Source organism: Dermochelys coriacea, chromosome 25 (genome assembly GCF_009764565.3).
Source record: "Dermochelys coriacea isolate rDerCor1 chromosome 25, rDerCor1.pri.v4, whole genome shotgun sequence".
Taxonomy (NCBI): Eukaryota; Metazoa; Chordata; order Testudines; family Dermochelyidae; genus Dermochelys; species Dermochelys coriacea.
The window spans coordinates 15,726,520-15,754,253 of record NC_050092.1 but is presented as its reverse complement, the minus strand read 5'-3'; the positions used below and the strand labels follow the sequence as shown (position 1 = coordinate 15,754,253).

Genomic DNA, 27,734 nt, shown 5'->3' with positions numbered 1-27,734 from the left:
GCGGACCCGGCCGGCCGCGCCCTCCCCGCGCACCGCGCCGGGTACTGCCCCGGGGCGGGCCCCGCGTCCGCCTGCCTCGCTCCCCGGCTGCAACGCTCAGGCTGTCCCGCGCCAGCCCGGCTGGGCGGGGGCGCCGGGCTCTGCCACGCGCCGCGGGTCGTGTTGGGGCCGCGCGGGGGGAGCCCGGCCGGGCCCGGAGCTCCGGTGACGTGTCCGTGGGGGCGGGGCCCTGCCGCGTGGACGCCGCGGCGGCTGTTTACGCTGACCCGGAAGTGGAGGGTTCGCGGGCCGGGTTCCGGTTCCGGGTCGGAACCATGGCGGCCACTCGGCTGGAGCTGAACCTGCTGCGGCTGCTGAGCCGCTGCGAGGCGCTGGCGGCCGAGAGGCGGGAGCCCGACGAGTGGCGGCTGGAGAAGGTGCCGCGGGGGAGCGCGGGTTCCGGGGCCCGGCCGGGAGGCGCCGTCCCCGGCAGTCTCCAGCCGCGCCCTGTGGCGCTGGCCCCTGGCGCTGGCGGGGGTGCGGAGACCCCTCCCTGGGCTGCCTCTCCCCTGTACGCGAGCCGGGGACAGGGGGCTCCGCGTCGCGTCGCGTCGCGCCGCGCCCCGTCCCACCCCGGGCTGTGCCCCCTGCTTTCCCGCCAGCGGGGCTCCGGCTCCGTCCCCGGACCCAGCGAGCAGGGGGCCTGGCACCTTCTGTTGCCTGCGCCCTCGAGCGAAGGCGAAAACCCGTCCCGGCCCCGCCCTGGTGCCTTGGCTGCTGCCCAACGCCCCCGGCCCGGGCACCCTCCGGAGCCAGGGGCCGGTCTGCAGCGCAGGAAGTTCTCTTGGCTCTTTCTCTCCCGAGGGTCCCCATGGAACGTAACGCGGCTTTAGACGCCCTGTTATGGCTGCCGCAGTAGTTTACCAAGTATGGAGGGTGGGACTCCTTCCTTAGAGGTTTTTAAGGCCCGGCTTGACCAAGCCCTGGCTGGGATGATTTAGTTGGGGATTGGTCCTGCTTTGAGCAGGGGGTTGGACTCGATGCCTTCTGAGGTCCCTTCCAACCCTGAGATTCTGTGGTTCTATGACTGGATTTTGCAAGTGGGACGGTAGCAGCACAGCTCTGCCTGGCTAGATTATCCCATTATTTAGGCTGGGAGCAGGACCTGGTCCTTTTCCTCGTGGTGTGCAGGCCCTAGTTTGATGAAGTGACCAAAGCAGCTTGATGAGCCATTTTGTCTGCAGACTTCTCAGAGGGATGCAGATGCTGTTTCTTTGAACCGCTTTGCCTACGCAATAGCAGAATGTCAGTCTTCTTCAGAGTAGCAGCCGTGTTAGTCTGTATTCGCAAAAAGAAAAGGAGGACTTGTGGCACCTTAGAGACTAACAAATCTATTAGAGCATAAGCTTTCGTGAGCTACAGCTCGCTTCATCGGATGCATCCAGTTTTGCTGTAGCTCATGAAAGCTTGATCTCTAATAGATTTGTTAGTCTCTAAGGTGCCACAAGTACTCCTTTTCTTTTTGCGAATACAGACTAACACGGCTGCTACTCTGAAACCAGTTTTTCCACTGTTAGTCTCTAAGGTGCCACAAGTACTCCTTTTCTTTTTTGCATATAGTCTTCTTCGTAAACCTTAACATGCTCTTCTAAATGTAGTGGTTACCCTGGGAGCTGCAAACTATGTGGTGACTGGGAGGAGATACTCTTTGGCAGAGAACTTGCTTTGAGTCTGGTTGGCTGTAAGAGCAATCTCATGTTTCTGGTCTCTGATGTTTCCTTGGAAGATGTTCTTTTCCTGCCACAGTATCAGTCTTCTGTGACTGAAATGTCCAGGTTGTGGGTAGGCTGGTGTATTTGGTTTCCTTGGCTAGAGCCCAGTCTTTCTGACTTAGAGATACTGTTCAGCTTTATTAAGATGAAATCTAATATAGGTGTCCTTGGACTTAGTATTGAAGCAGAATTTAAAACCACATCATGTTTTCTCTTGGAAATTTCTTCAGCTTTATTTAGTCAGATTTTTATGTTAAATCTGAGGAATTTTTTTTATGTATGCTGTGTTCTAGTTGTATTGGTCCCAAGATATCAGCGAGACAAGGTGAGTGCGGTAATATCTTTTATTGGACCAACTTCTGTTGGTGAGAGAGACAAGCTTTTGCCGTTACACAGAGCTCTTCTTCAGGTGTGGGAAGCTTCTAGCTTGTGTATCTCTCCAACTGAAATTGGTCCAATAAAAGATATTACCTCACCCACTTTGTGTCTCAGATTTTTTTGTTAGATCATTGATTGTTTGATTTGCTTCACTATAGTGTTTCACTTGGGCCTTCATAAACTTATTGAATTATGGCCTTTCAGAATTGTCTAATTTACTCTGAACTATACTTTTGTGAAGAAAGGAGACATTAATCTGCAGGGATTTAAAGGATCTTTGTTTAATCATCTTGGCTGTGGCCACTGGATGTCACCCTTACTCCACACATGTAGCGGATCCCTCTTCTTGTATAAGAACCCTGTTGTGATTGGCAGACTACCTGCTTTCATATGAGGAGATGGAGGTTCAAAGTTAGGGGAAGCTTGCTCTCCAAAAACCAAGTACTATCTTGTTTTCCCTGAGAGGGAAATTAGATACAGCTTGCCCAACATTTCCTAGAAAAGTTGAATATGAGCAGTAGGCAATTCTCTGCCCCAGTGTAAGCAAGAATATTCCAATATGTCAGTCCAAAAAGCAAACTGGATGTTAGGAATCATAAGACTGAGAATATCTTACTACCCTTATATAAATCCGTGGTACACCCACGTCTTGAATACTGCATACTGATGCGGTCCCCTCATCTCAAAAAAGATATACTGGCATTAGAAAAGGTTCCGAAAAGGGCAACTAAAATGATTAGGGGTTTGGAACTGGTCCCGTATGAGGAGAGATTAAAGAGGCTAGGAATTTTCAACTTAGAAAAGCGGAGACTAAGGGGGGATATGATAGAGGTATATAAAATCATGAGTGGTGTGAAGAAAGTGAATAAGGAAAAGTTATCTACTTGTTCTCATAATATAAGAACTAGGGGCCACCAAATGAAATTAATGGGTAGCAGGTTTAAAACAAATTAAAGGAAGTTCTTCCTCACTCAGCGCACAGTCAACCTGTGGAACTCCTTACCTGAGGAGGTTGTGAAGGCTAGGACTATAACAGGGTTTAAAGGAGAACTGGATAAATTCATGGAGATTAAGTCCATTAATGGCTGTTAGCCAGGATGGGTAAAGAATGGTGTCCCTAGCCTCTGTTTGTCAGAGGGTGGAGATGGATGGCAGGAGAGAGATCACTTGATCATTACCTGTTAGGTTCACTCCCTCTAGGGGACCTGGCATTGGCCACTGTTGGCAGACAGGATACTGGGCTGGATGGACCTTTGGTCTGACCCAGTCTGGCCATTCTTATGTGTGTAGCCTGTATAATTAATGTGCACCCACCCCTTGCGTGTCAGTCCTTTGTTGGCCTGGGGGGAGAGATCTTGCTGCTCTATGGAAGTTGAGGAACCTGTATCAAAATAGCATCGGGGAACCTCTGGTTTATGCTGTCTGTCATACCACTTTTATCCTGTAGCTTGTGGTATAGCAAGGCTTTGCAGTGTGCATCCATGTTTGAAGTAGATATGTGGTACTTCATAAGGAACAAAAGCCTTTGCCTAGAGATGCAATTTTGTGGCTTACAGATAGATGAGACACACCCACAAATTAATCTGCACCACTCCATGGCTTCTGTGGTTGTGATAAATAAAGCAGACGGCTGTGGGAACATGTATGCTATTCAGGCCGTTGCTAGAATTTCCCTTTGAGAGGGAGCTTTAAGATTTGGGAATAAACTTCAAAACAATCTATTTACAACTTGGATCATATTCCACACTCTGACCTGGGTCAGTGTAGTTAGGAGACTTCTGCGAGCCAGCAGTGCAGGTATTGCTTCTCTCATGCCAGCTATTCCTCTGTAGTCTCAACATTGCACCTAGGAGCCAGAGAGCTGTTTCTTGGAAGGGCGTCTCTTCCACTTGATCTTGTCTTGGTAATTGGCCTTGTTGCCTCAGTTTTTTGTTTTGTTTGCTTTGCCAGTTTCCTTCCAGGCATGTGAATTCCTGTTCAATCGCTGCCACAAGGGCACTTTAATAGGATGTACTGGATGGAAACTGGACATGAGCCTCTCTCAGCAGGAAATGTAATGCGATGGTGTCCTCATGGGACGGTGACTGCAGCCAGATGGGCATCACTTCACTAATCCAGTCTAATTTGCCCAGTTCTGATGGTTTCCTATTGGCAGCTTTCTTGTGCCATGTGGGTGGCTGTTTATGGAAACAAAGTTCAGTGACTATGGATGGTTAGCTATGGGCTGGCAGGGCAGACATTTGCCTGTTCAGAGAGTTGCAGAGCCCAGTCCTGCTGCTTGGAAGTAGGACCTTTCTGTTTAGGTTCTTTCTCCAACTTGCAGTACCTAAAATCTACTGAAAAGATGCCTTATTCCTGCTGAAGTGAAGATGTTGTGACCGTTGTCCCTTTAGACTTCAATAAACTATTCAGTGGAGCATCTGGTGGTTGGGATGGGAACCTGAAGTGAAAACCCTTAAGTTTTGCCTATCATACCATCAGGGTGCCAAAGTCTTCAGCTGCCTTCTACCCAGTTGCCAAAATCTCCAGTGTCCTTCCCTGACCGCGTTCACAATATATGCAATACATGTGTGCACACTCAGTGCAAAAGTGTGGCAGTAAAACCTTGGACACAATAAAAAGTGAATAATAAGGAATTCTGTACTGACTTCATTATTATAGTTAATTTAGTAACTCCTCTCCCTCATTTCCAATTTACATGAAGCTGCAGAATTCACAGATTCCAAGACCAGAAGGGACCATGTTATTCTGCACTATAGCTCTCAGAAACCAGAGAGCCTCACAGCAGGATTCCAGTCCAGTTTGCTTCAAGTTCCATGAGTCGAATTCTAAAGGGTCATTTCCAATTTAAAAAATCACTGTCTGAAATATTTGTACCTGCTAATATTACTACTTATACATAGTCACTATATCTGAAAAATTAAAGAGTATTTTCAATGTATGTTGGGAGTCTTTCATAAGAACATTACAGCCAGACTGGGTCAGACCAAAGGTCCATCCAAGCCAGTATCCTGTCTTTTGACAGTGGCCAATGCTAGGTGCACCAGAGGGAATGAACAGAACAAGCAATCATTAAATGATCCATTCCCTGCTGCCCGCTCCCAGCCTCTGGCAAACAGAGGCTAGGGGCGCCATCCCTGCCCATCTTGGCTAATAATCATTGATGGACTTATCGTCCATGAATTTATCTAGTTCTTTTTTGAGCCATTATAGTCTTCACCTTCACAACATCCTCTGGCAAAGAATTCCACAGGTTGACTGTGCATTGTGTGAAGAAGTACTTCCTTGTGTTTGTTTTAAACCTGCTGCCTGTTCATTTCATTTGATGACCCCTAGTTCTTGTGTTATGAGAAGGAGTAAATAACACTTCCTTATTTACTTTCTCCAACACTGTATATGTTGGTGCAGTCAGTTTGTTTTCACCCCTCTGGTCAGTATGTGTCTTCAGCACTGCAATAGTGGAGGAGAAACTCTTCTGTAAAAAAAAATATTGTGAAATCACAGAAGTTGGCAGGGAGCCTCAAGGGCAGGTATAGCATCTGAAACTTGCTAACTTGGTTTTTGCATCTTAGATTTCAAGCTGATGGTTGCTGTTCTTGGAGGCTTATTTCCATTTGTTGGAAGGAAATTTTGGTTTGAGAGTCTAGTTGTATGCCTTGTCAGCCTGCTATTAGTTGGAGGGTGGGGGAAGAGATGCTGGGAGTAGCCCACACTACTTAGTTTTATTAATTCATAAGTGCCATTGATAAGATCAGGCTTCTAGACTCTGCATTTCCTTAACCTGTCTCCCGGTGATGATCCTCTCATTAAGATTGTAAGATGCAGACTCTAAAGAGTGTGTATGTGTGAGAATCAGATATAACTTCGTACAGCTGGCTTTTAAAAACAAGCCACGTTAACCCAGGTAAAAACAATATTGGACAATGCTTCCTTTGAAAACAATGACAATCCTCATTATCATTAGTGCTTTATATCTGCACTACCTTTAGCATTTGTCACACTGCTTCCTGTTAATCCTAACTCTTACAACTGTCTGGGTTTTTTTTTAGTATGTAGGTGCTCTTGAAGAGATGCTCCTTGCATTAAAGAAACACTCAAGGTGAGATGCTGTCTGAGACAGAGGTTGGAAGGAAATCATGTGTGGTGTTTTTCAAGTAACGTCTTAGGTGGGAAATAGGCACAACTCAGGAACACTGAAGCTGTGGGACACTCAGGATTGTGAGGATAGCAGAATGGTTTGTGCTTAGGGGATGCCCTTTGTAGTTATAGCCCTAGAGCTCACTTAGCTCTGCTGGGTTTTTTTGCTGATGGGAGGGGGTGTGAATATTGGTAAAGACCACTCCGGGACTACTGTTCCCCTTTCGTTGCAGGAGCACTCAAACGCCCCATTTATGACCTGAGCCCCACTGCGCTGCACAAACCTACAGAAAGACATGGTCCCAGCCCCAAAGCCCTGAACAGTCTATTCAGACAAGCCAGATAGGTAGTGTAGAAGTGTCAAAATGTCGTATTGGGCAATTTAAACGAAAAAGCCTCCAATGTTTCCCAGGCGCGCCAGTAGTCTGCAACACCGTTGCTGCTCTCACGTGCCTCCCCGGCACTCTGTCATCCCCATGGAAACACATGCAAGTGTCACCAGAAAAGGTGCAACCTCAGCAGCAGCACAGCAAGCTACAACCCCTCCCCACTCACCATTCCGAGCTGCTGCATTTCAGCCCTGTTCTAGAGAGGTCACTTCTAGAGGTGATACTTGATCGTTCTGCCCAGGTCAATCTCTTGTCCTTCAGAAATTACGAGTGAGGGTGACCCAAGCTCTAAGCTGTTTCTGCTGGAAAATGCTGCTTAATCTCTTGACTGTTCCACGTGCATGTAACTTTCTGAAATACTTGCAATCGGAAATACTGACTCTTCTGGCTTTCATGGTTTCTTTTGACTCTTGCAGCAAGCCTGCCCCTGAACTGCTGAATGAATACTCCCGCAAAGTGGACTTCTTAAAGGGAATGTTAGAAGCTGAAAAATTGGTAAGAATCTTCTGTCCAGCCTGAAGTGACTTACTGAGCGTTTGGTTTTTTGTCTGTCTGTCTGCACCACATCTCAAAGCAATAAACAGGTGTCTTAGTGCACCCACGCACAATCGTTCTCTCAGAATCACGAGTGATGTGTCTTGGGAACTTGTCTGTTAAATGTAAGGGGTTGATATTTAGAGTTATAAACTTTCTCCCCACCCCTCAGAGAACCACCAAGAAGACAAATGTTTCTTCTATGGTTTATGGTGTCCCCTTCACCTTTGAGCTGAGAGCTTCTGGGGGAAGGCTGTCATTGTTCAGCATCGTTTTCCCTTTGTACAGTGCTGCATATGTCTACTGAGCAATGGACTACTGAAGAGCTGTGCTGCAGTTAGACTGGATTGAGTCTGTGCTGTCATGCCCTCTCACTCACCCTCCATTCTGTGGGAAGTAGCAGCAGAAGAGCTCCCTGGTTATTCTCTAGCCTTCTCTGCAGAGCACAAGATTAATTTGGCCCTCTCTTTATAGTCATCGTCTGCAGAAAAGGCCCTGGCAAATCAGTTCCTGGCTCCCGGCCGAACTCCCACTACAACCAAAGAGCGAACTCCAGCTACTAAAATGGTTCATCTGCAGACAAAGGCTCGCTACACCGGCAAGATGAGGAGTGAGCTGCTTGGTACAGTAAGTTACGTTCTGCTGCTGGCCTTTCGCTACCACTAATTCAATAGGGATCTGCTGCCTCAGCCAGCTGCTGCCCTGGCACTCCCCTTCCAACCTGGAAGTGACCCTGCCTAGTAGCAGTGCTCAGCCATCTAGTTCCAGCATGGGGATAGGAGCAGAGCCAAGGGGCATCGTGTAGCCTCTGGTGAAATGGAATCTCAAGAACATTTTAAAGTACCATACTTTGAGGCCCCGTGTACAGAGGTTACAACCAGCCCTCTCCCTGGGAGAGCACAGATTCAGCTGGGAGCATGAGTGCAGGGGACTGGACGAGATGACCTCTTGAGGTCCCTTCCAGTTCTATGATTCTGTGCTGCCCTTCAGAGGACTGAGCTACAATTATGAGCCTGGGCTCTCTCCACCTCTTGTGCTGGCCTCTTGGAGAGCCAGCCCCTGCTTCATGGTGTTGGAGTTTCTGATCAGAAATGTTGGGAACAGAGGATACTCTAGGGCACCGGGGTTGCTTGATGCAAGGCTGCAGGTCACTTCATCTGCCCATGTGTAATCTTACTGTGTTTCTCTCTCCTCTCCTCTGTCTCTCCAGGATCCCTTGTCTGTCAATGGTAAGTTTATATCGAAGTAGATGGCTGGAATGTATGTGGGGAGGAGGAAGGGGAAGAACAAGGGGTGACAAATCTTGCCTGATGATCCAGAGCATGCTCTGTTTTTTTGCTAGCCTGGAACTCTTCTTGTGAACCACTACATAAACAAACTAAGTGCCTGGTTGGTTACTGAGATTGCAGTAGTTCCCAGTTTGGATCAAGGACCTATTGGGCTAGGTTCTGTATAGTTGAAGTCTCTGCCCTGAACAGTTTACAAATCTCATTTAGGACTAGAGGCAACAAACTAAGCTTTTGCCAGAAGCTGGGAATGGGTGACAGGGGATGTATCACTAATGATTACCTGTTCTGTTCATTCCCTCTGGGGCATCTGGCATTGATCACTGTCAGAAGACAGGATACTGGGCTAGATGGACCTTTGGTCTGATCCAGTATGGCCGTTCTTATGTTCTTAATGTTACCTATGACTCTGCATGACATTAGAACATGTTTGTCTGTCTCCCATTGGGAGGCAAGGCTTTCTAAACCCTTGTTACCTGGTGCAGACACCCAGACATATTTAAACCTCTTCTCTCCCCTGCACCCCATACCTCTTACAGAGTCTTTAGTTTTGTTTCTGCAGTTTTCAATTATACCAGCATCCGATGAAGTGAGCTGTAGCTCACGAAAGCTTATGCTCAAATAAATTTGTTAGTCTCTAAGGTGCCACAAGTCCTCCTTTTCTTTTTGCAATTATACCTGCTTAGTTTCCTGGTTCAGCAGCTTTCCACAAGAGATCCAGGCCTGGAGGTTTATTTTCTGCTAAAATACAAATTTTTTTTTTCCCCCCCAGAGTCTGAGGAGCTAAATTTAAGGAAACGGAAGTAAGTCATAGTTTAATATTTTGACACTTTGTGATGGGGAAGCAAGGGCCTTTGATTCCTGAATGTACTTTATTAACTCAGCTAGAAAGGTTTTAATGCCCATTTGAAGAAGCAAACGTAAGTGGTTTCTTATTAGCTGTTTTAATAAACTGATGCTCTGAATCCTCTTGCCATCAGATTTGTGAGCTGTAGCGCAACTCTGACATCACCTAATGGTGATCTAAAAACCACTGAGAACAGTCCATGACAACACCCAATGAATCCTACATTTCCTCCCTTGTGCTCTGCAGAGGCCTTGCATCTGAAGAGAAGCAGTCAGCAACTGATCTGGATGCTGTGTTACAGCATCATCGCAGCATGCAGGAGAAACTGGCTGAAGAAATGTTGAGTTTGGCTCGCAGTCTCAAAAACAACACCCTGGCAGCACAGAACGTTATTAAACAAGATAACCAGGTAGCACGGATTGCAGTGCAAGAAACTATTCAAATTCTCAGTATTGCAATCCATAACATTAATGTGCCAAGATCTGGGGTAAACTGGAATATCTGTAACTTAATTCTAAATATGACTGGAGCGGGCAGGAGTTTGCTGGAAGGACCTGTCGTCCTCCATAGTGCAACTGGTCCTTACTATAGATTCTTCAGTTTTGTAATCAATAGCCATATCTTTGAAACCTGGATGCCTGATGTAAAAGTGGTGTGACTCTCAGGTGCTGAGCACCCACAGATCCTGCTGAGGTCAGTTGGAGTTGCAGATACTTGACACCTTTGACAATCAGATGCCTACAGACGGCTTTAGGGGGCCTATCTTTAACTACTCAGGTTTGAAAACTGCGGGGTTTAGTACTTACAGCTTGCTCAATCATCTCTTCTCCATGGTTGAAATATGGCTCCTACTGTTTAGGCTACATCAACACAACTTGGCTTAATCAATGACGAGCACTAAAATGTCGTCTTTCTCATCTTGCAATCAAATCTTTCTTACAGCTTGCTCTTTTTTGTTCCCTAGACATTATCTCACTCTCTCAGGATGGCGGACCATAACTTTGAGAAGCTGAAGGATGAATCTGAACGTCTTGAGCAGCATGCAAAGAAATCTGTCAACTGGCTGCTCTGGATAATGTTAATTGTAGTTTGTTTTATTTTTATTAGCATGATCCTCTTTATCAGAATTTTTCCTAAACTCCGATAATGTGTACAGCCTCCAGGAGCCACAGGTAGAAAGCTAGACAGTATATGACACTCTGCTCATTCCCAGCAAGTCTCTTTGACCAGTTTGGCAAGCACTCGCTGTAAGCAGTGACCTACCTCTGTCATATCCTGAAGGGGGTCACCAGGGGCCTAGTCCTTCATCCCTTCCTTGTGCCCTTATTGGAGTTGGTGAGACATCTTGTGAACAGCTTCCTAAGTTGGGTCCCTCAATATCCTCTTTGTTTGACTAATATGGTTGTTTTCTTGAGAAAGAAACTGCAATAAAGATGGCACTTCCAATGGAATATCCCTAGAAATAGATCCTTCCAGGTGCCTTGGTAGATATCTGCCATCCACTTGTGATGTGGCTAAGGCAAATGCTATCATTCCTTTATAAGGGAGTTTACTTTCATTGGAACAGTACACAATTGAAGGATTAAAGACCATATTTGCTCTTTAGAAACCCACTGACTTTAACAGGACCCTTGCTGCAATTGTCTTTGTAACCAGCCTGTAGCAGGTATGGAGGAGCATTGTTATTGAGTGGGCCCCCTTGGGTCAGAGTAGGCAAGAAGGAAAATTAACTTCACAACCTTGCCTTCCTTCCTGTTGGACTCTGGTCATGGAAGTCTCCTGAAGCATGGATTTATGGGAGAAAACAGAGGTTGGAAGCATCTAGTTTGGGAAGCCTGAACAAACCGGCTCATATCCTCTTACAATCACAAACCCTAACATGCAACCAAAGTACAGACCGTGTCATTTACCTTTATTCAGGAAGCAGCTGATGGTGGCTGTTCAGCCCTGAACATGCAAAGTACTCTTCAGACTGCAGACCCTGCCTGCCTATGCATCTTGTTGCTTCACTGTAAAATGAGAGTCAAGGAAGTTGGTCTCTCTTTAAATAAGGCATTTATTTAAGGAAAAAATCAGCCAGTATCTTCTGAGCTGGGTTTATTTGCATGTTCGCCTTCCTTAACTCTTACTGCTTTTCTAGTGGAAGATACCCTGAAGTTTTCAGCCACATTCTGCTCTTGATGAAGTGCTGGCTTGCTGTACTGGATGAAAATGAGAGTGGTGTAATCCCACCCAACCTGCTTGTAAAAAGAGGGTGTGAGATTCTCTCTCTCTCTCTCTTTCCCTAATTTTTAAAGCATCGCTACTGCAAAGTGCCTGCTTTCACTTCAGTTTAAACCTACTCCATATTACAAACTGTTACTGCTGATATTCTGTATATTGCTGTCTATTTTGTACAAGTTTGTATTGGTTTCTCTTTGACTTATTTATTATTATATGATTTTCATAATTAGAAGCAACTGCCATTTTCTCTCTCTATATAGCAAGTGAATGTTTCACAGTACTATATTGCAGCTTCTGGGGTGATGTATATTCCTGCAGATCATATAGATTTAAGAGCAAACCCATCCACAATAGAATGCGTACCTTGTAATGTCACACAAATCGTCCTTTATCGCTTCACGTTGTAAGAAAACTGTCACTGTTCCAAACTCCTGCCTTCATCTGATGCCTCTCAGAGGAAAGCTGAAAAGTGCATCTTCCTAATTCTTTATAAGCTGCCTTTGTAATGCATTGCCAGTATTCTTCCCAGCAAATTAAAGTAGTATGGGCTGGATGAATGGACTATAAGGTGGATAGAAAGCTGGCTAGATCGTCGGGCTCAATGGGTAGTGATCAATGGCTCCATGCCTAGTTGGCAGCTGGTATCAAGTGGTGTGCCCTAAGGCTCTGTCCTACCTGTACATAGACTTATTGTTCAGTGTGTTTGAAGGGTGTGGACTGCTACACATTAAATCTGTCTTGTAACAATTTACCCCTTCACATTTATATACATGTTAGTATATAATTGTTTGCTCCTGCTAGCTTCATCTAGCTCCCCAAGCCAGCACCAGCTACTGGTCTTCACTGGTCTTCAACCAATTCAGGAACACAAGCTTCCTCACCTTCTACCTTAATTTACTCTGTCCTTTAGAAATTGCTGGGGGCTACATTTAGAATGCAACTCCTATTGCTGGAATGGGGCCCAAAAACTAGCTCTGATACACTTACTCTTCATGGGCTCTAGAGTGAACACACACGATTAGGTTCTCTTATTTTATTCTTTCCCCAAAATACTATGCCTCTAGAACTATGTTGGGATGCTGGTTATCTCTGCTCCAAGGGAAAGATCATTACCTGTTGAACTCCCCTCGCAGGATCATTGTGTTGTGTTAATTGGCAGCTGTGATCTTCATTTGTTTCAGAATAATTCAATAATCCCACTAGTTCCAGAACTCAGTAGAGTTTTCTGCCAGCAGTCTTCAGAGGAGGGGGAGCCTGGAGCCAGAGATCCTGTTTCAGCTGAGGATTCCTCCACCCCACGGGCTCTCAGGGCCCATTTTCTTTGCTTGAGTGTGCTGGAAAGGGGCAGAGCGTTGGCCAGGATTGGGCCCTCTTCTTGATATTCAGCCTAAACTCTCCATCTCCTCAATTCATCCCATGCTCCACCCTAAATAATTCCTTTCTCCTAAGTTTTTTCACTTTTCAAATAGTGGTAGACTGGTACAGTATTCTCAGTTCAGTCATTTCTTAGCCAAGTCACAGTCTATAGCTCTTAAGACTGACCCATGAGGAAAGATTTCTAGTCCAGAAGTTCCAGACTCCCTGCACCTGCTAAGTAAAAAATTCAGACTAGAGACAAGCCCTTGGTACAGTTTATAGGCAGAATGATGATTTTACTCAGGACTGATGCAAGGACTGTTGTTCATAAGCTACTGCTTTGACTCTCGGCCCCATTCTGTAGCAGGAGACTCTAAGGAGGCCTGGTCACAGACAGGGTAGCAAAGGCAGTTAATGGAGAATTTATTGATTTCTCCAAGGCAGTGGGAAGTCCTAATGAGATGCATTTGTCAGACACAGGTCTGTCTCTCTCTTCAGGAGAGGCTGGGTGTTTTGGCAGGCTACCTCCTCTCAGGCAGTAAAGTGAAAACCTTTGTTAGAGACCTGGGTCATGTCAGGCCAATAAGCACAGCAGCCTCCAGGCCTGGCAGCAACAGTGGCTGTGAATCAGTCTGAGCTCTGTTGGCAGCAACCCTTGGTGGAGACTTTTTTAATGTCTGTTTCAGAGCCATGTCCTCAGGCCACAGCTGGAGCAGATGGTTTAGTGGATTTCTTAGGGTGAATGGTCTGTAGGTGTCAGCAGGTCCACAGACAGCAAGAGGTGAGCATTGTACACAATGGTTCCCAGGGCTGGCTGGTAAAGCAGTTAGCTAGTCCTGGGTGTTTTCCATTGGCTATGCCATACAAAGGTTCTGTGTACTAGACCTCATGGGCTGTGTCCACCCTGCCAAAATTGGGGCCAGCAGGAGCAGTTTGTCAAATGGTGAAAGCAACAGACAGGAGCCTAAAGTTCTATTTTTGGCTCTGCCATTCGCTCACCACGTAGCTCTGGGCAAGTCCCTTCCCTATTCTGCCGCCATTGTAAATACAGGATAATACCTCACACCGGTGAGGCTTCATTCTTCATTGCTTTTCAACTGCTAGAGAAGTGCCTTTTCTTTTGGAATCCCATCTCAACTGTGGCAGTATGACAGAGGAGTGGGATGCAAAGGGGCTATTTCCTAGTGTAAGTTGGGACAACATGCTGCTGGAGCCCTCAGCATCGAGTTGGAGAGAAAATATGACCCCCAACACCAGATGCTTTGTTGATTTTAGGATGCCACGTCAAAGGGGTCATAACAAAAGGAGGAAAGTGAATGACACAGGAGTGAAGGCTATTTATGTGCATTGAACAGCAGCATCTCACAAAATGTAGGCTCCCTTCCTTCCACGGGACTGGCCATACCCTGCATAATACTTATCAGTTCATCCCTTTATCTCCTACAAAAAAAATGTTTAGATTCTATCAGTCTATTACAATGTTACTCTAGCAGCTCATAAAAGGGATGGGGTTAGAGCATAGTTTACTGCTCACAAGTCTTGAATGCGGTACTGTGGCATTGCATCCCTCCAATGTCTAATGATCTACACGCATTAGTTCCATTTCATTCTAGCAAGAAGCCAACAACCTGCAGAAGCAGTGATATCATGCATGGGCTGTTGGTTGCTGCAAAGTGCTGTAACTCATCCGATGGACTCTGTATTTCTACAGCATCCCACAATCCTGCACTCCCTAGCTGGTGATGAAATCTTACTTGTATGTGGAGCAGATGCTGAGCATCCCTGTGACACCTGAATTACGGCAGAAATAGACCAAGAAGGAAGGTGTGGGCAGGAACCCTGTAAAAATAAATGTGGCTGAATCAGGCTTCACACATTAGACAGTAAATCCCCAATGGAGGAGGGAAATTGAACCTCAGTTGGAGTAGAATCAGAAGTCCAGATTCAACAATGGGATCTTAATGCAAGGAGAGCAGCTAAAAAAAAGCATTTTCAGAGGTTTAATAGGAATTAGTTCCCTTGTTAAGCTGCCACCATGTTTACAGTTGAAGTTGGGGTGCAGAGGAAAGTGATAGCTGCTACTTTGCCTCAGAGTTAGAGGGATTCCCTTTGCCAATCTAGAGCTGGTTTGTCCCAAGATCATTTGCTAGTGTTATAGAAAACCACAGTTCAGCCCTACATAAACCCCCCATACTCTATAGATAAATACAACAATCTCTGGTTAGATCCACACCTGGGAGAGCCAGAGAACTTGGCAAAACAAAGGAAAATCTTTATGGAAGGGGCCCTGTGGTGTAGCATTCTCTCTTTGTTTAGCTGCTTCATGGTTTCTGCTGCCGTTTTGTTTTCCCCCTGGACATATTGTCTGGTGTTTATCCCATTGTTTTGTCTCTAACGCCATTTGGCTCTAGGACATGAACAATAAATCTGGAACTGGAGAATGTTTAGGCTGAACAAACTTCACGTTCCTGAGAGGAGACTCCGGTGCTGAGGCATCTGCCTCACCTCTCTGGAAGCACAAACAGCCAAGATTAGCCAATGACTGGCAGGTAGGTGGGCAGCTGGGGAGCCTCTGTGTAGTAAACAATTTGAAAAAACTGGCACACTAGCAGTTTTCCATTAGAGGTTGTCCCCCTGCCCATTCTGTTTACACTGCATAGCCCTCCTCCCACCCTTTCTCTGACTTCGAGCTCTCTGGAGCACCGATGGGGTCCTCTTCTGGGTCTGGAAAACATCCAGCATTTTGTGACTAGTACTGCATTCCAGATAATAACACCAGTGCTTTTTTGGCACTGTAAGTGATGGCCAGGGGAGATGTACTGCCTGGATTGATGGATTTGAGCCCCCTATGAAAGGTATCTTGTGGTGATAATTCCATAGGGGACAGCAACCCAGATGGGCAAAAGAAGGTGGAGGTGAGAACAGTAATGGAAACAGAAAATAAAACACCTCATGCAAGAGGTGGATTAGATGTGTCTGGGGTTTAGTGTTTGCTAAGACACTTGAGTGTCTGTGCATGCTTGTGTGCGTCCTTAGCTGTGGAACAAACCTCTGGATATTAAGGCATCCTAGCTAGAAACTGTGTGTGGTCTGGTATGTCTTGTACTTTGGTGTTTGTGTTACACTGCAGTTTGCTGTGCCACCTATCTGCTCTCAGTGAGCAAAAATTTAAATCAGTATAAATAGAAAAAATTACATTAGAACAAAGGAGGAATTCAATGGAACTTAGACTGAATATTGCACCATCATTTGTGACATTTTAAAACCAGGCTGGAGAAAGCACTAATAAAGATACAAGAAGGCCAGTCCTACAGTAGGGAATAGACTAGATGTAACTTCCTTGATCTCTTCCCTCTCTAGCTTCTTTGATTCCATTCAATGGGTGGTGCCCTCTGTCATTTTCACCTTGAGTGAAGGCTATATTTGCTAATGCAACAATGGGATTGTCCAGAATGATTTGGCAGCATTTCCTCTGTTAACAGTAAAACACCGGGCTTCTTTCCTTAGTACGTAAGGCGACAGGATCTTCATCCTCTGAGCTTTCTCCCACCAATAGCTGTATGTCTGAGTAGTTGGTTATCGGAACAGGTGTGGGCGGAAGGAAGGATAAGAAAGGAACTCTGTCAGCCCATGATGTGAAATCTTTTGCATTAAGAGACTTGGCACTAGCTCTGTGGGTCTTGGAACGGAATGGGATGAATTTCCCATAGTCAGCTCTCATGCATGCTCAGCTACTGGCCTACTGACTGAGAAGTCTATTCTGCACCCTATGCAGAGATATCCTGTCAGCGACATCTGGATTCCAGTCAGCTACTACAGGCTCCAACTATGGTGTGCCTGATTCTCCAAAGGGCAAGCAAGGCATATGTTGTACAGGGAGAATTTGTGAGCTTGGCAGTGTGTGTCTTAGAGAAAATCCATCATAAAAAAATAGAGATCGAGCAACCCATGCTGGCTCCCAACAAGGCCACCCATCCCTGCGGTGGTGCAGGAATGTTCTCAACGGTCTCTTCTCCACTGTTTTGTCTAGTGCAGAGGTTCTCAAACTGGGGGTCGTGACCCCTCAGGAGGTTGCAAGATTATTACATGGGAGGTCACGAGCTATCAGCCTCCACCCTCAAATCCTGCTTCGCCTCCAGCATTTATAATGGTGTTAAATATTTTTAAAATGTGTTTTTAATTTACAAGGGGAGGTTGCATGCATTGGTTTGCTGTGTGAAAGTGGTCACCAATACAAAAGTTTGAAAACCGTTGGTCTAGTGAGTTGGAGACCGTTCCCAGCAGCAGGGCCTTGTGGGAAGAGTAACAAGTGGTAGTCAGGCACTCCCTGCTCTGTCCATTGACTCGCTGCATGGACTTGAGAAATCACTAAACTACTCTGTTCCAGTTTCCTCATTCCTCCCCAGTGAGTTGTGAGGGTGAGTTAATCTCTGTAAGGCTCTTTGGGGCTGTAAAGGTTTAAGTCTGACCTTGGATTTGACTGGATTCATGGCTCGACCAGTCACTTCACTCATGGTGGAAAGGGGGGGGGCGTTTTTTGCTGTGGCAAAGCTTGTCCAGCCTCCCCTAACTACTCTTCGGCTTTCCCTGCATCTTGGGAACCACGTGGCACTTTTAAGTCCCCTCCATAAAGAACTGTCTGGGCTGTTATACTGCATTGATCGTGGAGGTGTCTAAATACTCCCTGTTGGGGATCTGGAATGTCCCATCTTTTTTCCAGTTGCAGAATGTGTTGCAGCTGCAGGCCTCACGCTCTTAAGCCAGTGCACTGTATTGGGTCGTGGTGGATTCTCCATCACTCACAAGTTTTAAATCAAGATTGGATGCTTTTATAAAAGATCTGCTCTAGGGATTATTTTGGGGGAGCTTTATGCCCTGTGTCGTACAGGAGGTCAGACTAGACCATCAAAATGGTCTCTTTCTAGCACTGGAATCTAGTAATTGCATATAAAACATGACTTATCAATTAGTGATAGAGCTTCTCTTAATCATGATCCAGTAGGATTTCTAAAGCATCTGTCAGCTGGTTATCTAGGCACTGAACTGCAGCCTATAGTCGAGCTCCCATCTTGTTCCAATTGCTCAATCTCTTCCTTTGCCTCCAGCAGAGATCATTCCTCTTGCTGGTGCTGGGACAATGCTGTTTAGACAGAGCAATGTTTTGATCTTGGCTGGGCTGGTTCCGTGGCAATGCAGCAATTTTTGAGCACATCAGCACAGCAACAACCCTCCTACCTCCAAGGATCTGAGTCTTCGGCTTATACCACCAATCAAAGGGCCAAATGAAACTTGGAGTCCCTGTTCAAAGCTTGCTGCGTTCAGTGAGTCTGCAGTAGCATGAATGGCCAACCTTGTGCATAGAACTTAGAGAACAATGTGCTGCAGATGCATAAGGAACAGAAGCCAGCTCAGTCTCTCTTAACTGCATTGGCTCTAACAGGTGTGATGTAAAAAATAAAATAAAATATGTAGTGCCTCAAATAAATTATCAGTTCTTCTGGTACTGAATGTCCAGAGGGAACAGGCCTGCTGAATAAGAGAGAGCTAGTTTACAAAGTCTCACTGCAAAGTGAAAATATATGTTGAATCCTCAGTTTGCTGCTGTCTAGGTGAATCCTTTTGGTAAGAATCTTGCTGCCAGGGAGCAAGCGTTTTGAAAAGAATTTCCCCGTTCTGATTTTTTTTTTTTGAGTCAATTCAGTGGTTTCAGATGGAGACTTTTTGGAAGGAGGACCAGTGTAATTCTTAGTTTCCAGTGTCACAGAGAAGAGGAAATCTGGAATGCAGCAGAGCTCTCCAGTAAGAGTCCTTAGCATTTTCAGGCTGCAGTAGAACAGTGTTCACAGCATGGAAAAACTAGATTGTTTTGAGACCTCATATACATTTAAATCCTTCTTCCGGATGTGAAGCCATGCCAGATAGGTCATGTGTGAAGGCATATAATCTGAAATAGCTTGGGTTTATGATAACACCAACTCCTTGGCCAGCATATTCTTGCCTTCATGCTAATGTGTTTTCGGTGAAGCAAAGGGAAAGAGAACTCGTGTCACTATTCACAAAAAGCTCACTGTTGAGCTGTAGCTCACGAAAGCTTATGCTCAAATAAATTTGTTAGTCTCTAAGGTGCCACAAGTACTCCTTTTCTTTTTGCGAATACAGACTAACACGGCTGCTACTCTGAAACTTAAAGACATTGGTGCAGCTCTGTGAAAGAGGGCACAGGGGAACTGAAGCTAAATGCTATTTGACAGTCCTCTTTCTACCTGGTTAGCCCATTCTGTGACCCCCTGACACATGCACAGAGCAATTCTAGGGCTAGGTATGGTCTTGGGGGCCGTCAGAGCACTGTGCTCCCTTCCCAGATCTGCAGTGGGGGCCTGAGAGTGGCAGATGGTAGCCTGCTGCATCTGCAGTGCCTCAGAACAGAGAGCATCCAGTGCACAGCGAAAGATCGTCTGTTACCTCTCCTGGGCCTGCCAGCACCCATAGGTGAGAGGGCTGGGTCCACAGTCTGCTTCTACCCTGTGAACTTGGAGGGCCTGAGTGAGCCAAGAGTGCAGTTGTTGAGATTTGTGTGTGGCATGGTCCAGCTCCTGCCAGACCCCACAACCCTGCATGGGCTTCTCCGTGTGGGAGCCAGATGGGACGGTGCTGCTATTGCTGTGGAGTATGCATTCCAGAACTGCAGCTAAAGAATGTATAGGAACTGGGTTTGTGCAAGTCCTTGTGTGCATGACGTGGCGCTCCTGGCTCAGGGCCCCACACTCAGCTCAGCTCCAGCCATGGCCATGCTCTGAATTGTTTTCATGGGACTTTTACAGCAGAAGAGGAGCTGCCCCATGTGAATCTGCAACAAGGGTCTGGAACTGCTCTGCCAATTTTATTCCACTTTTTTTTCTGACACTGTGCTCTCTTGTTGCTATGGGGTTTTTTGGAGGGGGGTGAGGATGGGGGCACTCTGCTACCTTGTTTTGTAGGAACTGGGTTTGTGCAAGTCCTTGTGTGCATGACGTGGCGCTCCTGGCTCAGGGCCCCACACTCAGCTCAGCTCCAGCCATGGCCATGCTCTGAATTGTTTTCATGGGACTTTTACAGCAGAAGAGGAGCTGCCCCATGTGAATCTGCAACAAGGGTCTGGAACTGCTCTGCCAATTTTATTCCACTTTTTTTTCTGACACTGTGCTCTCTTGTTGCTATGGGGTTTTTTGGAGGGGGGTGAGGATGGGGGCACTCTGCTACCTTGTTTTGTGTCGCTGCCATGTGTGTGTTGGTGTCTCTGCTGCCTCCTCTGAGGAGGGGGCTTGTTGCTGGGTGTCCGGGATGGGAAGGAATCTAAAATCTTTGGACAATCTCTTCAGGGAGGCCCCCTGTTGATATTCAGGCTTCTGCATCACTGAGGAGAGTCTCACTGTGCCCTAGCACCTGCAATTCCCACCAGAGCTCCCTAGGAAAATGCCTGTTTGCAGCCAGATGTTACTCAGGGGCAGACATGATGGAATCTGGGGCTGGTTCTGAGTTCCCCGGGCTGGCAGCCCCTAGGGGCCAGCCACAAAGGACCCAGTCACCATGGCAGATGCCTGGCGTGGCACTGAGCCTTGGAGAGAGCCAGCCTTTCTCTGTGCCCCCAGGCTGGTGGGAAGGTCCCCATTGCACATAGCCTGTCTTCAAAGAGTGCAGGGGAGGGTATGCATGAAAGAGATTGCTTTGCCTCTCCCCCCAGTTTGTTTCCCTTTAGCCTGGGGCAAATCAAAGCTGCCAGGGGAGATGAAAGGCGCCAGCTTGCTGTGCTGTAGCACCTACTAGTGGCACTATAACATCATGCATCTCGTTACCTGGGAGCATGTCTCATTCATTCTTAGCAGTGATTCCAACAGGAATCTGTGAGCCTCCTCTGTGCTAAGTGCTCTGATTAAAATTCACTAATTAATACACACAAAACCACAGTTTCTTATGCTCCATCTTTTTCTCTGATCCTGTGATCAGACAGGAGCGATGCCCCTGCCAAACACCCATCCTCACCTTTGGTCTCTGTCACCTTTGGTCACTGTCTCTGGTGCAGTGAGCGAACCATTTGCTGAGGGGCTCTTCAGATCCCATCTTCTCCAACAACCTGCATGAGAAGCCTCCTTGCAAGAAGGGCTGAGAGAAGCGAGGCCTCGTATCTCTAGTAGGGTTCCAAGGACTCCTTGCATAAGACTCTGTCGCAACAAATTTCTGCACCAGCAGAGTGAGGAGGCCTGTGTCCAGGCTCTTAAATGAAGCAGCATCCAGAAGAGCCAGGACTGTGGGGTCTCTAGACCATTAGCTCTCCTGCCCCATTCTAAAACCCATTAGAAAGAACTACTAACACTTGTCCACACAAATATCCCATTGGTGGCACCTGAGACCTAACTGCTGAAGGGATCCAGTGCTGCTGCGTGAGACTAGGGCAGGGTGGCATTGGGAATGAGGCAGCAGCTGTGTGACCCAGCCTGAGGAAAAGATGAAAACGAGGCCCTTGTATTCAGATTAATCCTGTGACTGCTGCCTAGTGTATCAAGTGTTCCTCAGGTACAAAACGAACTGGTATGCCGTGGATTTTGACAGTGCAAGAACAGGGTGCAGCAGTACAGGAGATGGTGCCAAGGACCCATGCCGAAGTTGTTCAGGCCCAGATTATTAGCAGTGCTAGTAAAGAGAGGGATTGTTGTCGTGTTTTTTTTCTTCTTAAATGTGTCTTTGCACCAGGGAAACCTGTTTACAGAAGGTGAAATTCAGCCCTGTGCTAGACCCTAGCAACAGGTCTACGCAATAGCTAAGTCCTACTTGAATTTTGTTTTGGCTGGTCATTTGCACAAAGATGAATTTCACCTCCATCATTTTACAGAGAGGAATTGTTTCAATGGGTCCCCATTGCCAGTGGTTTGCATCACACTGATCATTGTACATACATCATTTAATTTTGATAAAAGAGAAGGTCAGCGGTACAGTAGCAAGGAATTGGGAACTGACTCTACAGTAGCTTTACAGTGAACTAGACTGAATCAGCCCTAATGCCAATATAATCATCCAGGACTAGTCCTCAAAATGCGCCAGGGACACTTGTTCACCCTAATTTTGAGGCCCCTATTTTCCCCTCTCAGTAATATTCCTAGAAATATAACTTCCCAAGAATAGTGTTGAGCTGCAGATGGTTCCCCAGATGACTGAGCTGTCTGTGTAGAGATGAGGTAGCCGGTTACTGAACACAGCAGTCACCATTAAAAGCTTTGGTGTTTACCAAGAATTACTAACAAGTTGTATCTGGTTCAGTGCTGTTTTCCCTTACCGGATCTACATGGGGAAATTTTTATCTCAGACTTTAATGATGACTGTTGTACTTGCCTATTTCTAAAGTTCTGGGGTTCAGAAATCCGTTTTCTAGGTGATTCTTAGTGTGTAGAAATGTCACAGAACAAACCTCTGTTCTAGACAATAATTGCCAAGGCAATCTATCATATTGTATTAAGTCACAGGCCAGCCACGAGGTCAGGCTGTAAACTTTCTCTCTCTGTTGAGATAGGATTAGCCTTTGCATTGCTGTCATGTTAGCCATGGCTTCTCTGTTGTAATAAACCACCTGAGAAGCAAGGTCACAAAACATTAAAATATAGATGAGAAATTGCAACCTACTGAGATCTCCACAGGGGAGAGGATGAAGCATATTAGGACTCAAGACAAGCTAGTGCTGAAAGGTTCCCTGTTCATTTTTAGGAGTTTGGGGGGCTGGTTTATTGGAGCTGTCAGCAAAGTTCGAACCTATTGTGTTACATGCCCAAGCTTCTGGCAGTGCCATTGCAAATCTTCCATAACTATGTGAATCTACGGTTTGTGGAATAACTAGCTATATACTCTATGGCTATAAACTAGGTCCTTAATCCCTTACCATCCCACCCTTTTAGAAAATGATTTCCCATTCTGGATTTCAGGGGTTAATTAATCTCTCTGAATTTCCCATTTGATATGTTATGGTGTGATGTGCTACCTCAGAATGTAATGTGGAGCATGAAAGATGCTACCCAAGAGGAAGTACTACAGTCAAAAATCTGAAAACACTTTGCTTTCTGAAAAGCAGTTTCATGGAAAGCATTCAGTGGGGCTGCATCACTTATATTGGAGTTCTGAGAGAGGTACAGCACCAGTTCATTTGTGTCTTCCTAACTTTCTAAAGAGATAAGGTAAGTGAGGAAACATCTTTTATTGGACCAACTTCTGTTAGTGGAAGGTACAAGCTTTCGAGCAACACAGGGCTCTCCTTTAAGCGTAGGGAAGGAAGCAGAGTCTCTGAGGTCTGGTCTATGCTACAGAGTTAGGTCGATGCAGGGCAGCTTCCTTGGCTTAACTATGGAGGTGTCTACACTTACATGTTGCTCCCACTGATGTAAATGCCCCACTGTGCCGATTTAGGCCATGTTTGTACATACAATGCTGCACCATGTCTGGTGAAGACGCTCTATGCCAACGGGAGAGAGCTCTCCCACTGGCATAAAAAAACACTCCTGGGAGCAGCATAAGCTATATCGGCAGAAATAGTGCTATGCACATGAGCACTTATGTAGTTGTAACTTATGTCACTCAGGGAGATGGAATATTCACTCCCCTGAGGGCCATAGTTTTGCCAACATAGGCTGTAGTGTAGACATAGCCTTAAAAACACCTTCATGAGCAGCATAGAGTCAAGGTCGATGTAGTTAGGTTAACACAGTGTCAGTGTAGACATGGCGTGGCTTATGTTGACTGTTACTGACTTTCAGGAGCCCTCCCACGATGCCCCACACTAACAGTACAATCGATACAAGCACTCCTGGTGACAATGTACACTGCTGACACAAGAAGCAAAGTGTAGGCATGCACAAGTGATGTAATTACTGTGGCGGCTGTATGCCTACATAAGTTAGGTCGACTTAATTTTGTAATGTAGACATGGCTTGAACTAAATACAAGTTGGGAAAGATTGTTAAGCAGACGTGGTGACACATGGTGGAGGTGGTTACTTGGAATGAATTGGGCAATTGCAGGTTAGACTGTTATGCATAAAGGGTTTGAAGTGAGCAATTAAGGGTATCAGGCAGCGTGGTATATTATAAACTGTTGTAATAAGCTATAAAAGCAGAGTCCCTGTTAAGTCCATGGTGTCTAGCTGAATTATGAATGTAAATTCACAATGTTACCTCACCTATATTCTCACTCATATCCTGAGATTAACATAGCTACAATAACACTGCAAATAACTTTTCAAAGACATTATGAATGTAAGCTGTTCATTGTAACTCTTGTGATGATTGAGAATTTCCAATTTTCCAGTGCTTGGACAGTTCTCTTATCAGTGTCTTACAAATGACATGCACATTTATGCATGTCACAGCATTATACTTAGATAACATTATCTTACATCAAGAAGGAAAAATTTTAAATCCATGAAAGGAGAATGTGATTATCTCAAAGTTCCCCATTAGAAGTTGTTAGAAGATAAATTAATCATCTAGGGAAGTAAGCAACGAACAAAGAAAAAGCTCATTGTTTTGGGGTACAGTTGCTGGGTCAGATAGGAATAAACCTCGTGTACTCAAGGCTGTCTACATTTACCATCTTTCAGGGAGAAAGGGAGTGTGTGTGTGAGAGAGCCAGGTGTGGGGTTTGGGTGTGTATGTGGATTCAATGGGGATATCGTGAAGGTAACAGGATAGTATTTAATTTATTGGCCCAATTATTTTGATAAAGTGTCTTGAAGTCCATAGAAATTAAAACAGGAAAATACCTACAGATCATCTAGTTTGACTACTAACAGAGCCCTAGGGAAAAAATGCATAAACAGAAAGGTATTGGCTCTGCTCCTCAGAGCCCGCACAGCTGCTAGTTTATCTGATCTTGCAGACAGCATACTGTAGCATTAACATGTAAAACTGGCTGTATGGGAGAGATGCTGGGGAGATTGCACCCTGATGTTCTAATCTGAAATTAGAAATTGAAAGTAGTATCTTGGTGAAAGATAAACCTGTAACTTTAATCCTTCTATGACAAGTTGCAAACCAATATCAGTCACTTGATTTGGGACAGAATGCCAGCCGGAACAGAAGGAAGTAAAGCAAATGAGCCCTGCTGCCACAGGTTATAAATCCTACCTGAGCCAGGGGTTCTAACTGACATTTGGTCTTACATCTTTCTCTAAGCATAATCATCGGCAGACTTATTAACATTCATAACAGTGCAGAGTTACTGAATGTGAAAATACACTTTAAGATAAAAAAAATCGGCTGTTACTAAGACTTCAACAAGTTTGGAGTCTCAGCTGCGAGCTGGTCACTAGTAAGAGTCTTCCCATCCCTGCTTTGCAATGCTCTGTTTGTGCATGTGCCTTTAGGTTGGATTTAGCCGTTGTTTGCAGTGTAAAGTAATTGAAGGCAGTCTTGGTGATCTCCAATGCTGTGTTTTCATTGTCCCAAATGGAGGGGATTGCAAAATACAAATAAGTAGCAGAAATGGTGAAGGCTAAGTGAGACCGTAAACATTCTTTCAGTTTTAATCATCTTGGGTACTGTTTGTAACTCAAAGAAGCTTGTTAAAAAATATGAGCTAAGATTTTCAACAACAACTTGTGATTTTTTTGGGAGTCCAGCTTGAGACCCCTTAAAGGACCTAGATTTTTTTTTTTCCAGATGGCAGGTGCTCAAAACTCTCTAAAAATCAGGACCCTTTAGGGGAGCCTCAAGTGAGGTTCCCAAAAACAGAGAGGCCCACATGAAATCATTAGTCACTTCTGAAAAATCTCAACTGTGATTTTTAGACCATCCAATGTGCTAAGTATTAGTAACATGGACTTGTTCCCAGTCTTGCGATTTTTTCTCCTGTAAATGTCACTATATTTCTGTATCCATTAAAGGGTTTGTTAACAAATAAAACAGAGATGGAGGAAGCTGGGATAACCAAAATAGGGTGAAGGTAGAGGGATGGACACCTAGGGTATGTCAACTCTGTAATGTAAGCCCAAGGTTAGTAGCACTCAAGTTAGCAGACTCTAGGGTTGTTAACCTAGCGCTTGAGCATCTATACTCATTTGTAACCCCAGGTTAGGAATTTCTGAACCCTGGGCCTGAACTTGGGGCTCCAGCATCTATATTGCCCAAGCCCAACTGCACATATCCCAGACTTCCTAGCACCGTTCCAAAATATGGCTGTCTTAGTCCTATGTTTGTGGTGGGAAAACTTGACTGTCCACCAAACTTGACTGTCTAGAGGACAAAGCTGGCCTATGAGATTATGGGATATTTTTGGCAGACTCCCAGAGCACAACTTCAGTGGGGATGCATCTACATTGTAAAGCACTAGGGCTTGAACCCTGGGTGGCAGCTTAATACAGGCTTCGACCCTCCACCCCCGTGGGACCCTGAGTCTGAGCCCTGGATTAGTGCTATTTGCGCGTAGATGGAAGCGGGGTTAGGCTTGAGCCTGAGTTCAAATCGTAGGTTACAATGCAGTGCAGAGGTATGACCTCTAATGGAAACACACAATATGACATTTACAATAGGCACTCTCTCAGACTTTCACAACTGAGGCCCAATCTGGCAGGGCTCCTGGGACTTTATCCAGAGCAGAGATTACTACTTTCTTCAACTCCAAGGAAAATATATTTATCCTTAATCAACTTCTTCTAGATAAGCCCAAAGCAAGATCAGGTGTGTGGAGGAGAGAACATTCCTACAAGTCCAGTTCTGCCACGTGAGTAGGCTGGAAGAACAGCCATACATCAGGCAGAAAGATATACACGTTGAAGGATTTGTCACACATGACACATGAGAAAATGCAGCAGATTGTTGCTGTTTAAACAGCACTTTTTGGCTTTCTAACCATGTTGCAGAGGTGAAGCCAGTTACTCCCGATTTACAGTGGAGTAAAAGAAGAGTGAAATTTGGGCTCAGCATCAGTAGCCCAAACTCCCAGCCTTGTGCTCTAATCACCAAGCTAGGGAACCCCAAACCTTTTCACAGTGTGGACCACACCTGAATAGTCTCATGGACTAATTCCTCTGATTTGTGAGTGGGTGAGAAAGTGGTCCACACATTCATGATTGTATAATATCCCTGTGCCAACTGCAGCAACTGTTTACATAGAAAAGTAACAGTGAGAAACTATTTAATATAATTTTAGCTCTTTTAATACAAATTAGCAGATGGAAAAAAGGAGGAGAGCCAACACTAAGTGACCAGCCAGCTCTCTGCAGATCACTGGCAAGTGCTCTGCAGTCCACCAGTGGTCCATGGACCATACTTCGAGAGCCTCTGCACCAGGTTACCTATGAATAAATATAAAAATGAACTAAACTGTCTGGTATATAGTGGGGTACTGGAGAAGGAGAGGCAAAGATTTTGGGAAAGAATAATTGTTTACTTATAAGGCATGTTAGAATTATAAACTACCTGTATTCAAAGAATTTGTATAACTCACAATCTTGTGGAAGTGGGACTGTGCAAATATCAGACAAAATTATTGGAAGTAGTTCTCTTGGTTCCCAGGAAATGTGTTGTGATGCAGTAGCTCAAGGGCAAACAACAAACAAATAATGAAGGAAAAGCATCAAAGTCTGTATCCCACTGGAACAAGAAGACGACCCGACCTTTGGAATGTAGATTTGGACTGTAATCTTAGGCACTGAAAAGGCCAGTGGTTAACATAGCATACCCTCTCCTGCACATCGCATGGCTGACTTCTAGTAGAACTGAGCCCACTATGCATCCGATGAAGTGAGCTGTAGTTAATGCTCAAATAAATTTGTTAGTCTCTAAGGTGCCACAAGTACTCCTTTTCTTTTTTGCCAGGA

The 27,734-nt window shown here is 45.5% G+C and overlaps 1 protein-coding gene across 1 annotated transcript; it reads left to right on the top strand.

The window, feature by feature from the left end:
* Positions 1–260: 260 nt before the first annotated feature.
* On the top strand, positions 261–11,797 carry USE1 (unconventional SNARE in the ER 1). Its single transcript, XM_038383688.2, has 8 exons — positions 261–416; positions 6,179–6,228; positions 7,072–7,150; positions 7,664–7,816; positions 8,400–8,418; positions 9,248–9,278; positions 9,569–9,731; positions 10,287–11,797. Exons 1-8 carry the CDS (start codon positions 315–317, stop codon positions 10,467–10,469), a joined length of 780 nt encoding a protein of 259 aa, XP_038239616.1. The 5' UTR covers positions 261–314; the 3' UTR covers positions 10,470–11,797.
* The last annotated feature ends 15,937 nt before the right edge of the window (positions 11,798–27,734 follow it).

Bases quoted from the DNA above. Each gene is read 5' to 3' on its own strand.
- USE1 (XM_038383688.2), top strand. From the start codon at position 315: ATGGCGGCCACTCGGCTGGAGCTGAACCTGCTGCGGCTGCTGAGCCGC. The intron at 417-6,178 runs GTGCCGCGGGGG...GTTTTTTTTTAG, and splicing joins ACGAGTGGCGGCTGGAGAAG to TATGTAGGTGCTCTTGAAGA. The intron at 6,229-7,071 runs GTGAGATGCTGT...TGACTCTTGCAG, and splicing joins GCATTAAAGAAACACTCAAG to CAAGCCTGCCCCTGAACTGC.